At 38.9% G+C, this 17,614-nt stretch overlaps 2 protein-coding genes across 2 annotated transcripts; both read left to right on the top strand.

Annotated features, from left to right (window-relative positions):
- Nucleotides 1-3,947: 3,947 nt before the first annotated feature.
- On the top strand, nucleotides 3,948-8,316 carry LOC130995956 (perakine reductase-like). The gene is made up of 7 exons (XM_057921483.1): nucleotides 3,948-4,391; nucleotides 4,785-4,955; nucleotides 6,552-6,755; nucleotides 6,833-7,005; nucleotides 7,235-7,331; nucleotides 7,412-7,565; nucleotides 7,972-8,316. The coding sequence occupies exons 1-7, from the start codon at nucleotides 4,338-4,340 to the stop codon at nucleotides 8,154-8,156; spliced, it is 1,038 nt and encodes a 345-aa protein (XP_057777466.1). The 5' UTR covers nucleotides 3,948-4,337; the 3' UTR covers nucleotides 8,157-8,316.
- Nucleotides 8,317-9,771: 1,455 nt separating this feature from the next.
- Nucleotides 9,772-10,578, top strand: LOC130995994 (10 kDa chaperonin, mitochondrial-like). Its single transcript, XM_057921528.1, has 3 exons — nucleotides 9,772-10,096; nucleotides 10,172-10,311; nucleotides 10,390-10,578. The coding sequence occupies exons 1-3, from the start codon at nucleotides 9,989-9,991 to the stop codon at nucleotides 10,436-10,438; spliced, it is 297 nt and encodes a 98-aa protein (XP_057777511.1). The 5' UTR covers nucleotides 9,772-9,988; the 3' UTR covers nucleotides 10,439-10,578.
- Nucleotides 10,579-17,614: the final 7,036 nt, after the last annotated feature.

A 17,614-nucleotide genomic window follows, 5' to 3' on the forward strand; every position in this document is an offset into this window, starting at 1 on the left:
TGAGAAATGTTTTCACAAGTATTTTCCCAATTTATCTAATTATTTATTTATGTACTTAATTATATATTTATATATATATATATATATATATTTATGGGCCTCAAGCACAATAATTTTTACTCGTGAGTTGAAGAATTTTACGGGTCTGCAGCCCAAAATCTGTGAATTCATTAATGGCCCTAGAAGTGCCAAGGGCCAACCGGAACCGGCGGTTCGGTCCTGAATCGACCCGGTGGTCAACGGTTCCGGCTCGGACCGTTGACCATCGGGCCGGTTCAGGGCCGAACCGCCGGTAGTTAAGGGCCGGTTAAGGTTCAAGAGATTCTCGGGCCGGCCGGGCCCGGTGCGGCAGGCGAGGCAGCAGGAGCAGGCGGTGGTCAGGGGGGCAGGGGGCGCAGCTAGGGGCTAGGGGGGTTAGGGCCTTGACCGGCTCTTTTGCTCAAAATTCAAAATTTTCAATTTTTTTTTTTTTCAAATTCAAAATTATAATTCTAATTTTTCCCCACCCAATTTTATCTAATTTACATTTTCCTCCGCCCAATTTTATCTATAAATACCCCCTTCTTCCACCTTCAAACTCACCCCATTGTATTAACAATTCTACACTCTCTTCAAGATTGTAATTTATATCCTTGTAATATTTTTTTTGTACATAGAATAAATTCAATAAAGATATCAATTTGTATGCATTATTTTGATTGTCAATGTGTTAGAATTATTTTTCTTTTATTGTATTTCAATTTTCAACACAAGTCATTTAATCAAAAAAAATATTTTGATTGTCAACTTGTTATAAATTTAAAAGAGATGACATGATATTAATTAAAAGAACACAAGTATTGCTTAAGAATTAAGATGACATAAAAAAATATTATTTTAAAAATATATTAATTGTCATGTTTATAAAATATAAATTTTCAACACAAGTCATTTAATTTAAAAATATGACATAAAAAATATTACTCCCTCCGTCCCATTAATAAAGACATAGGTCTTTTGGGCACGGAGATTAAGGAGAGGTAGATTAGTTGTTAAAGTGTCGTGGCCCACCACTATTAGTGTAGTTGATTAGTTTTAATTTAGTGTATTTATTTATTTATTTCTATTTAATGTTTTAGTTGAATTTTAAACCACCACCACCTCCGACAACCACCACCGCCGCCTCCGACACCACCGCCGACCACCACTGCACCGCCGACAACACGGCCAACCACCATTATCACCATAACCGTGAACTCACACAAGAAAATTGCATAATCAAACCAAAAATTCCAAGTGCATTCCAATCCAGATTTAAAAATTCAAATTCCAATTGTTTTACACGAAAATCAGAAAGGGCAACACAATGAAATTGAAGCCCAAAAATAAAAAGTTGAACCCGAAATCGCCGCTCCCTTTCATGGCAGAATCATCGCCGGCCACCACCGCCAACGTCGTCGGCGAGCTTGAGCAGCGGCGCTTCTCTGATTTTCTCACCACGAGAGAGAGGGAGGGCGACCGCCCACCACCACCTTTCTTCCCCGGCGCAGATCCTGCGAGCAATCTGGAGAGAGAGGGAGGGCGACCGCCCACCACTGCCTTTCTTCCCCGGCGCAGATCCTGCGAGCAATCCGGAGAGAGAGGGAGGGCGACCGCCTTTCTCACCACGAGATCTGAGGTTGGAAATTGGGGCCAGGGGTTTTCAGCCGGACCGGAGATCTAGGGTTGGAGAGGAGGGCGGCGGCGATTCCAGAGGAAGAACGCGACAGAGGGACGAGGTGAAGGGCGCCGACGATTCCAGATGGAGGTCGGCGGCGATTCCAGAGGAAGAACGCGTCACCCTCTTCCCTTCACCTCTCTTCACAGACGTCTGGTTTTGGGGCTTTGGTTGGCGGCAGCAAAGGCGACAACCCTATCGAGGGTCCGGCGGTGGGCTCGCCTACCGTCATGTTTATATTTTCAATTTCAACACATGTTTATATTTTATATTTTAAGTTGAATAAAATTTTTGAAATTTCATCACAAATCATTTAATTTCATAAAAAAGAATACAAAAAAAAATTAAAAAAAAGGAAAAAAAGTCAGCAAACCACCGATTTTCGGCCCAGGAACCGCCGGTTCAGGGTCCGAAAATCGACCCTTCAAATTTCATCCGAATCGGTTCAAGTTCAATAAATTGTTTAACCTAAACCGCCGATTGGGGCCCGAAACCGGCTGTTCCTGAACCGGCGGCAGCCCTAAATGGCCCAAAAGTGATCAATAGTGTGTGTGACGGTGTGTGAGCACTGTGGGGGAGCTGAAACAGTTATAAGATTTTCCATTTTTTTTTATTTTTCAATAAACACGTTTATATGTTGTGACATTTGGCCTACATGTAGTCAAGTTTCAGCCACATTGCAGCCATTGTTTTCAGATTTATTCATCAATCCTTGTGACATTTGGTGTACATGCAGCCAAGTTTCAGCCACCTTGTTTTCAGATTTATTCATCAGTCCTATTTAATCACTGAAACCTTCATTCCACCTTCATTTTCGCCTCACCACACAGACCACTTACTGCTCCAGCTTTCAGGTAAAATTCTCTGCAGTCTCTTTCCTCTACTCTCATCTTCTTCACTTCTTCAACATAGACTCACACTAATTCACAATGACAACTCACAGACCAATTCATCTTTAAACCAAAGAATGAGAGAAGAAAGATCACTTCAAAACAAAAACAATCGACAGCTTTCGTTAAGAAATTTCAGAAACAGAACACCCATAACAAAAATCAAATCTTTTTATATCTGGGAATTTCTTTTGTTTTGCCTCCGGTGAGTGCGAGTGACGAGATGAGATAGAGGGGTGGGGGCTGCTAGAGCTTCGACGCCGGGCTGTCGAGGCCTGGCGCTGCATGTTTGGCAGCAGCCCGCCGGCCGAGGCAGGCGGAGTCAGAAGCGCGGCGGCGCAGCTGGTGGCTCACCGGAGTTTGAAGGGAGAGGGAGCAGCGGCAGATTGAGAGGGAGAATCGGAGGTGGTGGTGGCGAGGACGGCGGCGCGGCGGTCCTTCCGGGTGCCGCTGCTCGCCCGGCCGAGAGGGAGAAAGAAGAGAAGGCAGCAGTGCTGCTGTGGTCGCCGCGGCGGCGCTGTTGTTTCCGGAGTGGCTGCCCGCGGCGAGCAGGAGGAGAAGAGAGGGGGAGTAGATTTACAGATTTAAGGATTTCAGATTCTTGGGGGCTTTGAGGAATGAAGGAAGAGGAGTGAGAGGCGTATCAGTGTGAAGCCCGGCGACGACGCCGCTGTTACCGCGGCTGTTGACGCCGGCGAAGAAGGGGCGGCGGCGGCTGCAGATTCGTAGGGGGAGAGACCGAGAGAGAGAGAGACGTTAGATAGAGAGAGAGAGAGAGAGATCTTTGCTTTTAAATTCAGTTTTTTTTTCTTAAATTGGGGTTTCTATTGTTTGACTTTTAATTTGGGCCTTCTTTAAAATTTGTTGGGTTCTCTATTATCATCTGTTGGGCTGATTTTTATAAATGGACCGATTTTATTAATATGATTGGGCTCCATTTATTAATTCACTTGGGTCTCATTTAAATTGAGCAAGTCTCTTGTATTGTATTTTCTTGGGCTCTAATTATTTCTTCAATTGGGCCTAAAGTGCTTTAACTAGTTTTATTAAAATTTCTTTATATATATATACACACATATATTGAATTATTAATTATTCACTATTGATTCTTTTCATTAAGTTATTAATATTATATTCATAATCCGGGCTAAGTGTATCAGTAGTTAGGAATTCCCTTTTTACTTAGAAATTAGAATGACACCTCGAGACCTATTCAACAATAGATTGTCAAGTTTATTCAGCTCGAATAAGTTTTTCCATTATTTTCCTTTTTTTTTTTTGCCTTGGAGAAGTCGGGTCGTTATAGATTCTCAAATAGGGCTCTAAGTGAAGCCTACGACAGGTTGCTTACTTGTAAAACAGCTCTCAAAAATTGGAATGCAGCCCATAAAATTTGAGCAAGATGGATATAGATCTGAGTTTTCCAAATGATGTACCCACCAACTTAAATGGGCTAAAGGAGAGAAGAAACCCAAACAGAATATCCTCCAAATTATTGATGTTTTAGGCCCTAAGCACATAATAATTGATTCGTATCAACCCAACCCAATGTAATTGATTGGTTTTGAACTAAGCTCCTGGTTGTTGGAGGAGTTAGGTGAGTGGAAGAGCCTGCTTTAAAAACCAACTCTCTTACTTCCTCAAAAAAAACCAACTCTCTTAGTTTGATTTCTTACAATTCTTTTGTCTACTCTGAATACAAATCCTGCAATTTTTAACTTGTGTTTCTGCCTTGTCGAATTTTGGGAGCAATGGCTGCGCAAAATTCTGTGGAAAGAGTAAACTTGGGAAACCAAGGACTTGAGGTGAATATATGCTCGTCTACACTTAATTTTCAATTACTTTTAGCATTTCAGTAAAGAACTCTAGGCGTTTCGAATTTCTGCGTAGATGTGCTTGATTTGGATTCAAATGGGGTGTGTGTGTGTAGAAGTGCCAGTGTTCAATGGTGGCCTGAGATGTTTAGAACTGAGATTAATTGGATATTCCCAACACTGGACATTACAATTTGCCTGATTGTGTTTTACTTCTTTTTTTGTTCTTTCTAAAAGATGATGGAAAGAAAAATATATTTTGCTCATATTTTGCAAGTGACGATACTAACAAAAGTTGGAATGTTTAGTTAGAGCAGTTGCAGTTATTGAATTTGTCAAAAGTCATTTGATCTGACATGATCTATCTCTCTCTCCCTCCCTCAGGTGTCAAAACTGGGTTATGGTTGCATGGGGCTCACTGGATTCTACAATGCACCTATTTCTGTGGAAGATGGGATTGCAATAATCAAAGAGGCATTTAATAAAGGCATAACTTTCTTCGACACTGCTGATGTTTATGGGAAAGACCATTCGAATGAATACCTGATAGGGCAGGTAACTCTGACTTACTGAGATGTTTACTGTCTTGATCCTTGTTATGCTGGGGTGCCAAGTGATCAGTACATTACTGCAAGTTCATTTCTTCTGCTGTGACAAGTAGAAAATAAGAAAATGGCACAATTGTGCTTGCTGCCTGGGTACGAAATGGAACAGCATTTGACCTTATGATAAGTCTGGACAAACAATTCCATATGGTTTAGCACATAGTGGCTAGTACTTGCTCTGGTATCAATCAAGTATAAGACTTAGAAATCCTCCCTTGTTCTAAACATTCATCCCTCAGCAATGTAAAGGAAAAGTAGGAGTAGCATTTTATTATTAGAATGATATTAGGCTGTGATGCTTGAGGATCTCTATTGCATTCAGGCAAACAATGCTTTTTGTTTCTTGGTTTACTTCCCAAATTTCCTAATCCCATGGCTTTCATATTGTATATACATATATATTTTGGATGTCACTTTATACCCATAATGCAACTAACTCTCTCAAAGTGCTTTGTGGAACTATTCAAAAGCCAGAATAAGACATTCAGGATAAAAGCCTCTGATTGAAGTGGATAAAAAGTGCAAGTAGGGTTTCAGAATATTGTAGCTTTAACCTGGTTTGTACACCATTCAGTTATAACAAATTTCATGTAAGCAGTACAATCTAAATTGAGCTTTTCAGCCTTCAATGTGATCACTGGTGTAGGAAACTGAGTGTAAGCAAGTATCTCCATTGCATTTGTGAAATGTATAAATTATCTTTCGAGGAGATTCAGTTGTACAAATCCGAACCACTTGCAGACAGTTGAAAATTAACCAGTATTATTCACCATATAAATGAGATTTTATTGACAATCTGTACCTATTATAAAATAGTCTTATTTTACAAAATTTGATTTGCCTATTATATTAGTAGTATTTAATTTAAGGGCAATAGTGTAATATGATAAACTCTATTTATCTATTTATTTAGACTATTGTAAAAGTGTTTATTCTTACAAATTTTGATTATATACCTAAAATATCCTTATTTTAATTTTAGTGGATAGTTAGTAATTGAATGATATAGATTTTATATATTTGATATAAGATTATTTAAAATTCTTCAAAATTAGGATAAGACATAACTAAATTTTGTATATTTGTATTATTTAAATGCAGTACTTGTATGTGCGTCACACGTATCATCCTACTAGTATTCCTAAAATGAACGCAAATGAAGAACATTATTAAGTTCAAATTATGTGAAAATTAGAGGGGCATCTTTCTGGGTGGTAAGTAGTTCCGTCTTTTACCATTATGGTGCGTTCTCTTTGGTTGTAAATTTATCATGGGAAAATGAGGGATAACTAAAATTTCACCCTTTAAATCTTTCATTTCTTTTCCCTCATTTCCTACTTGGCCCTTACTCATTCCTCCTTTTCACTACAAAGGAGGGATAATATTATCCCTCCAAAAATGTTTATCTCTTCTTTTCCCATGATAAATTTACAACCAAAGAGAACGCACCCTTATAAGACAAATGCCAATCATATAACTACTGTTCAAGGAGCATTTCTACATAAATCTATCAGGTGGTGTTCACTTAAAAGCTCAAATTTCTCAGGCATTGAAGGAGCTGCCTCGGGAAAAAGTCCAACTAGCAACCAAGTTTGGTTTTTATGCATTTACAAGCTCGGGGATAATAGTTAAAGGTACACCTGAGTATGCCCGCACTTGCTGTGAAGCAAGCCTGAAGCGTCTCCAAGTGGATTACATTGATCTCTACTACATACATAGAATTGACACCACTGTACCCATTGAGGAAACAGTAAGTCCTTTTCACATAATCCTATGTCTATCTTATTGTGTTTCTTGTTTTTCTCATTTTGTTGTTAATGTTTGCAGATGGAAGAGCTTAAAAAATTAGTTGAAGAAGGTAAAATTAAGTACATTGGTTTATCTGAAGCTAATGCAGACACTATAAGAAGGGCACATGCCGTGCATCCCATAACCGCATTACAAATGGAATATTCCCTTTGGACCCGTGACATCGAAGAAGAAATAATTCCTCTCTGCAGGTTTGTCCATCATCATTCAACAAAATACTCCAGCAGCCTAGGTGTTAAGTTCAATAATGTAACCATTTTAATCAACAATTTTGATCTCATATTGAATGTATATAACGTTTTATTCTGTTGCTCGGATCAATCATGCATGCACATTATACTATTATGTACATTTCTAAACTTCTATCACTCTGTTTCATTTTTATAACTTGATACGTATCAAATGATATTTTGACCCCAGGGAACTTGGCATTGGTATAGTTCCATACTGCCCAGTTGGCCGTGGGCTTTTCGCTGGGAAGAAAGTTGTGGAAAACATACCTCAAGAAAGCTACTTGGTACGCACACTCTTCCAATTCGAGTTTCCTAGTTTGTCGATGTGTAAACTTAGCTAACTGCACTAACTTTCTCTGATTAGCAATCACACCCAAGGTTTACAGGGGAGAACTGGGAAAAGAACAAGACAATCTATTATCGCCTGGAAGAATTGGCTAAGAAGCACAATTGTACTCCCGTTCAACTCGCTCTTTCATGGGTTCTTCATCAGGGTGCTGATGTAGTTCCTATTCCTGGTCAGTGACCCTTACTGTGATTTTGTTTGCACTTCCTGTAATAAAACAATTCATCATGACATCATTAGAGATAAAACATGGCTATCTAGATACACAAGAACTCTAGCTACGATGACTTTTAACTTGAAACTACTGCTCCAATATCATTTATGTCATGATTTAATATGTAGCAAGGAAGGAACCATTATCAAATACAGGCTTGAAGTATAAATAAGTTGCATTGATATAGCTTCAGGGGAATTTCTCCATTAACTAAATTATAGTAGTGGCTGCAATATTTGTGTATTGAAAAGAATATGAGAAGGGTCTAGTTTAGTGATTCATTAATATTCAAGGCTTAATATAGTTACCTAATTTGTTCAGCTAATAAATCTCACATTTCTATCTGATGTTGTGATTTGTTTAGGAACAACTAAGATAAAAAATCTTCATGAGAACGTGGGTTCTGTGAATGTGAAACTGACGAAGGATGATCTGAAAGAGATTTGTGAAGCTGTCCCAGTTGAAGAAGTGGCAGGAGGGAGACAAGGTGAAGCTCTTTATAAGATATCATGGAAATTTGCTAACACCCCTCAGCCAAAACCCAAGTGAGACAAAATTCATGTGCCTTTATTCTCTCCCCGACAGCTCTTACTACCAGCTTGCGCCTTTGTTCTTCTGCAACTCCAATGACATTTTGTTCGAATATGTATGTTGCCATCTTATTGGTTTTCGCATATATATTGAGATGTCAAGTTTGTGCTTACCTTAATTAGGTTTTAAATTTTTATTGCAAACTCATCAATATGTTGGTTGTTGCCTACCTAAGATAGAGGGAGAGATATCTTATAATGAAATTGAATATTCAGCAGTTCACCTTTGAAGAATTAAGAATAGTGGGGGAGCTCTATAATCAACTAAGAGGTGGAATGAAGGAGGAAATGGAATGGTCATCCTTACCTCATTCCATTTTATTCCTTTGTCTGGTATAATGTTTTCTTAAGAATTATTGTTCGATTCGGAATCATTATTTGTTCTAGAATAGAAATAGTCATTTATTCCTCAACCCATGAATTAGCCATTTGTTTCCTACTAAGTTCATTCGAAAAACTTATGGTTCCCTTCAAACAATAAAAATAAAACTAAAAGCTTATGGTTGAATTGAGCTCTTGTAGCGAGATCATTAACTTGCTCATAAAGTGAGAGAATTGCATTGTCTATATGTACTACATAAATTATTCCATCACTAGGATTTGTCCCCTCTTTTTTCATTTAGAATTGTGTATCAATATTTATTCCCCACGCAATTTGTTGAAATTGATGTCCAGTCCCCAGGTTCATGGATGAACAAATTCATTTTTCGTAAGAAAAGGGGGAGGCATCAAAATCAAATCAAATACTCACCCTTTAGGTCCCGTTTTAATAAAATGTGAATGGAGTTGTATGGATCATATTATTATAAATGAAAGTGATAAAAATTTTATGATGGCACAAATTTTAATAAAATGTGAGTAAAATTATTAGTGAAGACTTGGTTATAAATTGTGAGTGGAGTTGTGTATATTCTACTACTCCTTTCATCTAACAAAAACATGAACAATTTCATTTTTGTACACTGTTCCTTTATTTTTTATCCCTCCTTTTTGTACTTACTAGCAGAGGGAACATACGTGTAATTAATGATATTTTATTTGATAATTTATTATTTTTAAAAATCTATTAATTCATTACTTTTATTAGATAATTTATTGGATGAATATATTTATTTATAAGTCTTATCAATAACTATAGAAATATATTACATAGATTTAATGTAATATCTAATGAATTAATATATTCTTATAAATATATAATATGTAAAATAATTTCAAAATAAAATATATAATATGGGTAAAATAGGTAATCCACTTATGTCTTAAGATGCATTAGGCTCTTTTTCTATTAGTATAGAAGATTCACAAAAAAATTATCATGCTCCGTCACTATTTTTCCTCAATTACCTCATTACTTTCACAACACTTTATAAAGTGGAACCTATTTTTCACTCATATAACTCTCAACTAATATTTCTTATCGTGTCATACTCAATTATTTATATTTTTGTAAGACAAATAGAGCATTATAAATAAAAAAAAATTATGAACGAATCGAAAAAAAAATTATGTCAATTTTTTAGTATATGGGGAAATGAGAATGTAATTAAATTTTCAAACTTAGTAGTTATATTTGGTCGATTTGATTTGAGGATGAGGGCATAATCTTGCTTCAAAATCTGACGACACAACCCTAAAACCTCCTTGTAAAACCCTAAGCCTTTGCCCCTTTGTACGCCTAGAACCTTCTACCACCATCCTTGAACTAATGTAACTATTTATTAGCCAATTCCACATTAGCACAAGCACAGCTTCACACTTTCTCGCAGCTGCAAATACAGTTTCTCTGCAATGGCGGCGAGGCGTCTGATTCCAACTCTCAATAGAGTTCTCGTGGAGAAAATCATCCCGCCGTCCAAAACCACCGCCGGAATTCTCCTCCCAGAAAAATCATCCAAGGTATTAATTGATTCTCCGTTTCTCTTATCGGGATCCAGTTCTTTCAATTTATATATTTGATGTGATTGTGTGCAGTTGAACTCTGGTAAAGTAGTTGCAGTTGGACCTGGGCTGCGCGACAAAGCAGGGAATAATATCCCAGCTGCTGTCAAAGAAGGCGACACAGTTCTCTTGCCGGAATATGGTGGAACCCAAGTGAAATTGGGCGAAAAAGAGTGAGCTTTTGTTGTTTATAGGATTTTTTATTTTTCTGTATATACATTTTGACTGAATTTTGGTGGGGTGGGATGCAGGTATCATTTGTACAGAGATGAAGATATATTGGGCACTTTGCATGACTGATTGGAGATTTTGCTCTTCCCTATTGTCAATTGAGAGTTGTGATATGGCTGAGTCTAGTTGCTGCTGCTGTCTTTTCAGTTGTCCAACTCATTGAGATTGTTGCTGCTATCTATTTTGAAATCAAATGATATTTCATTTCACTTGTGCTTTTGCTCTGGAATTTTATGTTTGTTTCATGCTTCGATATCCTTATCTAGAAAAAACATGAGTTTATACATTTGCTAATAGAAAGCATAGCTTATGTGTTGAAGTTCTGCTAAGTCATGAAATTGTAAGGCTTTATTCAAATTTAGAAAGCCAAATTCTATATTTCTCCTCTTTCTCATCAAAGTGTTTAATTGTGATCATGATAGCTAGTATGGTAGCCAAGAAATCAATATTAAAATTGTCAAGAAATGTGAAATCAGTTGCTGTCTGAATACTATGATAGTTCTAATAGGATAATGTCTTCTTCTAAATGTAAACCTGAATCGTTTGATGCTGAGGGAGACTAAGAGGAGATGAACAATATGGTTTAGAGAAGTGGGAATGCATAAAATTTGTTGTTTTGATCAGATTTATTATGTCATTTTTTATGCATGAAAATGAGAGTGTAGTTGGAATCCTAGAGCAGGTTTAAATTTAACCACTTGTCCTTGGACATGGGAGCAAGAAAAGAGAGAAATTTAAGCTTGCATTATATGAGTGCCTTTGTTACACCATGTGAGGAATTATTTTTTATTTTAATGTTGAAGGTGTGTATGCACTCTATTGGGTGCAACATATTCTTATGGTCCAAAGATACTGTATTCAAGGATTTCTCATGTGATTATTATATGTTGGTAGTTGTCCCCATTGTTTATATTTTAGGAGACTATTTTCTGTGATTATACAATCACAAGGAAACTTCGTTGGTGAAGTTGTTGGATCGAGATCCACGCCCACTAATTATTATTATTATTATTATTATTGAAAGACAGGATTAGTGAATCTTACATTCAAAAATGAATTTGGTGAATGTTGTTTCTTTGTAGAGATGCGATCGATGAGCAAGGTCGTACGGTGTTTCTAGTTCAGATCACTGAATTTTTCTTCACTTATCTTCAAATATGATTTACTAAGACAAACCTGAGAGTAAAATCAATTCTAACTTTTGAGTTTTGAATTTCTCTCAACTTTGTAAATTTAACAAATTTGGTTTAATGTCGACCAACTTCTAAATTTCTTCACAAGTTTCACGATACCAGCCACAATGCTGCATGAACTTTTCAACAATTGTAACAATTTACAAGCTCGGCTAGGGATGGTAATTTATTCGCGGATAATGGATATCCACGACTATCCGACCCTAATAAGTACGGGTATGGATTTGGATATTTAAATACTCGTGAAATACCTGCAAAAATATCCGCCAAATAATCGTAAAATACTCACAAAATACCCTTAAAATATGAATGTGGATTTGAATTATGGTTTGTGAATTTGAACATCGATGCAAGTGGATTTGAACTATGTGATTTGCGGTGAATTTCTTTTTTGTGTTCAATTTGTTATTAATTTATGGGTTAAGTACCAAATCCCCCCAACGTTGGGGCCCCTATCGCGTATAGGACCCTATAGTCAGGGTAAGCGCTGTTTACTACCTCAACGTGGCTAAACCTAAGCAAATCCCCCCCCCCCACCCGCGTTTTAATGGCGCTTAACACCGTTCGTCAAGGGTTCAATTTCTCCAAAAATTGGGGTTTTTTATTCCCAACCTCCGCTGCCGCTTCCCCCGCCACCGCCAGCCATGCCTTCCCCGACCACCATCACAGATCCACCGCCTTTCCTCTACCGCCCTCCACCGCGTCTTCTCCAGCTCCAGCTCCCTCCGCTACCTTCCCCCACCACCACACCTCTTCCTCCACTGCCTTTCCCGACCACCATCACAGATCCACCGCCTTTCCTCCACCGCCCTCCACCGCGTCTTCTCTAGCTCCAGCTCCCTCCGCTACCCTCTCCCACCACCACACCTCTTCCTCCACCGCCTTTCCCCACCACCATCACAGATCCGCCGCCTTCCTCGACGGCCTCTGTCGCCTACCCCCAGCAATCCCTTCTCCTCCTCCACTGCCCTCCCCCACCAGACTATGCGCCTCCGCCGCACCAACTGAAGCTCCAAAAATTGGGGGTTCGATTTCTCCAAAAATTGGGGTTTGATTCTCAATTTCTCGACCTCCCTCTGAATTGGGGTTCGATTTTTTTTGTTGTGGTGGTGGTGGCGGTTGAGAAGATGAGGGAGGATGTTTGGCAATGGCTACTGGGAAGATTGGGGGAGGATCTACGGTGAAGAGAGAGAGGGGGACGCGGGGAGGTTTGGGAAAGTGATGTCTGGCGGCGGTGAAAGGTAGGTGTCGTAGAGCCACTGGCAGAGGGAGACGTTGGCGGAGCCGGAGGAGGCCGCAGAGAGGGAGGAGTAGGCGGCGGAGGAGATGAGAAGGGAGCAGGCAGGGCGGTTGGTGTCGACGAGGGAGGGAGGAGGGGCCCACTCTAATTAGAAATAAAAAAAATTAAAAAACTAACGGTGTTAAGCACCGTTAAAACGCGGGGGGGGAGGGGGGATTTGCTTAGGTTTAGCCACGTTGAGGTAGTAAACAGCGCTTACCCTGACTATAGGGTCCTATACGCGATAGGGGCCCCAACGTTGGGGGGGATTTGGTACTTAACCCTTAATTTATATTTAAATTATGTTTCGCGAGTATCTGGTGGATAGCAGGTAGTGGGTATCCGACGGATATTGAGTTGGCGAATACCCGACGAGTAGCGGGTATCCGCGGGTGACGAATTTGGATAGCATTTGATATCCACGGATAGTTTTGTGGTTAAAATCCACTATCCATTTAGTTCGCAGGTATGAATATGAATAGCCACTATCATACCCGTCATACCCGATTGTCATCCCTAAGCCCGACATCATATCTATGGGTGCTCATTCCTTATTTATATATTATTATCATTCTATGCACAAATATTTTTTGTTGTAGCCAATGAATACACAAAATATGGATATCTGATTGGATATGTTGAAATTCGTTGGGTGTGATGTAATAAGGGCATCCACATTGGGGACGCGGACACCGGCCCGAGCCCGCCCCCCTGAATGCCCGCGCCCCAACCGTGCTCGGCATAATTCCTCTTTTGATTGGGCGCGTGATATACACAGTCGAATCACAAAATTTTCATCTCTTTAATTAAATAAAAAATAGGGTAAAGTACCAAATACCCCCCAACGTTGGCGTCCCTATCGCGTACAGCCCCCCCATAGTCAGGGTAAGCGCTGTTTACTACCCTAACGTGGCAAAATCGTAGCAATTAACCCCCTGCCACTTAACAGACATTAACATCGTTAGATTAAATAATTTTTTTATTTTTAATCGTAGCAAAAAAACCCTACATTTATTTTCTACTATCTCTCTCGGCCTCTCCGCCTCCCTCACATACATGCGTCACTCTCTCTGTCTCTCTGCCTTCTTTGGCCGACGGCGCCGCCGGTGTTGACGCCGCGCCGCGACCGCCCCTATCGGACCCCTCTCTCTTTCCCTCTCAATTCTCCGGCTGAACAGTCGCCACTCATCCCCCCCTCTTCTTCGGCGGATCTGGGAGCTAGGGTATGCAAGCGCAACGGATCTGGTTTGCAGGGCGGCGGATCTGGGGGCTAGGGGCGGCTAGGGTTTGCTGGCGCGACGGATCTCTGAAGAGAAGGAGCAGAGGCGTTCGATTTTAGGCGAGAATCCTCCGCCTTGGTTCTTGAATCCTCCATGGCCGCCGCCCATCACCTTCACCTCACTTCACCATCACCGCCACCGTCTGTTTCATGCCTATGAAGACTTTGATTTTGGGGATTATTTTTGATTTGGGGGTATGAATCGGGGGTTCCAAATTTGCAAATTTTTTCTGATTTGGGGTATGATTTTGGGGATTATGATCGGAGGGAGCAGAGGCGAAGGGAATGGGGGTGACCGGGGACAGCGGCGATGGCTCGCCGGATCAAAGAGTGGTGGTCGGCAGCGGTGGTGGTCGTCGGCGGCGGCGGTGGTTGTCGGCGGTGGTAGTTCAATTTCTGAATTTTAAAATTAAAAAACTATAATGCACGGATTCGCCGAAAATCACCACATTGCAGTATCCGATTCGCTCAAGGGTGCGATTCGCGTGCGATTCGCGTGGGATACGCACGGGATTCGCCACATGGCGAATCCCTCAAAAAAAAAAAAAAAAAAATGGGTGCGCGAATCCGGTGCGCCAATCTCACGAATCCGGCGGTGGCGAGGGAGCGCGACTGCGTCTGAAGATGGAGGTTGAGCGCGGCGGCGTCTGGAGCGCGGCGGCGTCTGAAGATGGACTTCGTCGATGGAGCGTCTGGAAGTCGTCGAAGCTCAGCCCGGAGTTGGAGCGCCTGGAAGTCGTCGAGGGAGCGGTGGAGCGCCTGCCCCAGCTCATCCACCGTGATTGGGGAAAGAAAAGGGGGGGGGGGAGGGAGTCGGTGGAGCGCCTGGAAGAGAAAGAAGGAAGAAAAAGAAAGAAAAGAGGGGGGTGGGGGAGTCGGTGGGGTTGGGTAAGGAAGAAAGAAGAAAAGAAAGAAGGGGGGAGGGAGAGAGAGAGTTTGTCGGCTGAGTGGGGGTGGGGTAGGTAGGGTTTTAATTTTTTTTTTGGTTTTGATTTTTAAAGTATTTTTATTTAAATTTTTGTTTCTTTTTTTTAAAAAATTTAAAATAGAATCGTATAAATGAGATTAAATGAAAATGAGGATTTAAGCACCTTCTTATTACAAATTTATATATATATATATATATATATATATATATATATTTGATTGGTTATATATAATAAAAATATATAACATAATAGACGTATCCTTCACGAATCGCACCCTATAATTTTTAAAAATCTGTATCCCTGCACCCGAATCGTATCGCTCCCGCACCCGCCCCCTCGCACCCGTGCAATCTAGTTAAAAAATCATTTATGTATAAAAATAAAAAAATTATTTAATCTAACGGTGTTAATGTCCGTTAAGTGGCGGGGGGTTAATTGCTACGATTTTGCCACGTTAGGGTAGTAAACAGCGCTTACCCTGACTATGGGGGGTTGTACGCAATAGGGACGCCAACGTTGGGGTGGGGGGAGGTATTTGATACTTTACCCTAAAAAATAAAATAAAATTTGGCCGTTTGAGTGCAGATTTTTTTTTTCCTTATTCTCAAGAGGTTGTTGAATGGCTAGTTAAGTTTTATTCTTTTTCTTCTTCCTTTAATTTTTCTCCCTATAAATACTACATCTCCATTCACTTCTCTACTATCTCTTCTCTACAATCTTTTCTCTTTTCACAAATTAAAAATTATGCCATAACATTTTTTTAACAATTCCTTCAATAAATCTTTCAACAATTCTTCTTCATCCGACGAAGAAGTTCCCAACCAAGATCATCTTCAATTTCCCGATCCAAATGTCAATCCGGATTATTTTTCATGCATCTTATTAGATATAGTGTTAAAATTAATTGAAAACAAATATTAAAATTAGATACAAATTAAAAAACAAAATTTAAAAGTTAAGGGGTTGGCTCTCCAATATGGGGTGTTGGCTCTTAAGTGGTGGGGACCACTTTTAAGAGCCAACTCTGGCTCTCCAATATGGATGCCCTAAAGTTATAGAAATATAGACTGTAAAGTCATATTTAAATTTAAATTATGAAACAATTTAAAGATTATAATTTTAAATCAATTAACTTTTTGAAAATGTGCGTAAACCTTGGGCCTATGATATTTAACCGTAATTTGAGGGATAATATTATCCATCTTTGAAGTGAAAATAAGGAAGGAAAAATGGTGAACTTCTCTTTTGTATAAAAATGTGAGAAAAGAAATGAGGCATTTAAAGGCATAAATTGTTGTTATCCATCATTTTCTTGTGATAAATTTATCCATAAAAATAAATGCACCCTAAAGCTAGATTTGGAGAATTTAGTTACGATATGTTACGTACCAATTCAGTCAATCCAGAATTATCAATATATCTATTTTCACATCCGATAAACTAGATTATATAAAGAGTTAGTGATGTTGCGAAATATTTTTTTGGAATAGTAAAAATTAATACAAATTTTCTTGTCAGATCACATGTAAAGGTGAGATGAGAGCGGGTCTGGACGGATCTAGTTGCAGGATGAGCCAAATATTTTAAAGTAATTATTGTTATGATGAAAAATAATAATCAACATGAAGAAAAATAATATTTTTGGAAACATTATCATTCTTTATATCAATAATTATTTTTTGTTACAATAATAATTACTTGACCAAAATAAGTACATTGTTGATGCACCCTTCGCTCCGCGCTCTTTGCTGCTCTGCGAGTCTGGACTAGTGAAAAATATGAATTATTCGAAGTAATTATTATTGTGATGAAAAGTAATAATCGACATGAAGAAAAATAATATTTTTGAAACATTACCTTTTTTTATATCAGTAATTACTTTTTCTTATAATAATAATAATTAATTTTATAGTTCGCTCATAAAAGCAACCCACAACTCACCCCAGCCCCGACCCCATCCGGCCCGTCCCGCTTTTTCTATACACTTGGTCTTATATGAGACCAACTCAAATATTAATAGTTGTTCATCAATTTAATTTTAATGAATTTTAGTTACTTTTGTGTTAAATAGACGAAATTGCCATTATTTTTACATCATAGCTCTCTTTCTCATCTAATCAATTTTTATAACCAATGCTTTTTCTTTTGTTTAAATCCTTTTTTTTATGGTGTAGGTGATTTTTTCTACTGATGGCGTTCATATTATTATGTGTTTATTTTGCTAAAAGTTCTCTTATCTTTATTTATTGTTCTGGTTATCTTTTTCATATACTTTTTCGATCATCTTCTTTATATACTTTTCAGGCCACTTTGGTGCTTCACCTCCTTCGATTTAGGGTTTCAAATATACTTTCTCAATTTGTTGTTTAACTAGTCAATTTTTGTGTTTCTTTATAAAAAAAAATACTCTCTCCGTCCCCCAAATAATTAACTTTCAATATTTCCTTTTTGGGACGTCCCCCAAATAACTTCCTATCTATTTTGGGACATCACCCCACCATTAATAATACATTATTCATTCTTACTTTTCAACCTTTTATTATTTTCAATACTAATTATAACACT

Source organism: Salvia miltiorrhiza, chromosome 7 (assembly GCF_028751815.1).
Source record: "Salvia miltiorrhiza cultivar Shanhuang (shh) chromosome 7, IMPLAD_Smil_shh, whole genome shotgun sequence".
Lineage (NCBI taxonomy): Eukaryota > Viridiplantae > Streptophyta > Magnoliopsida > Lamiales > Lamiaceae > Salvia > Salvia miltiorrhiza.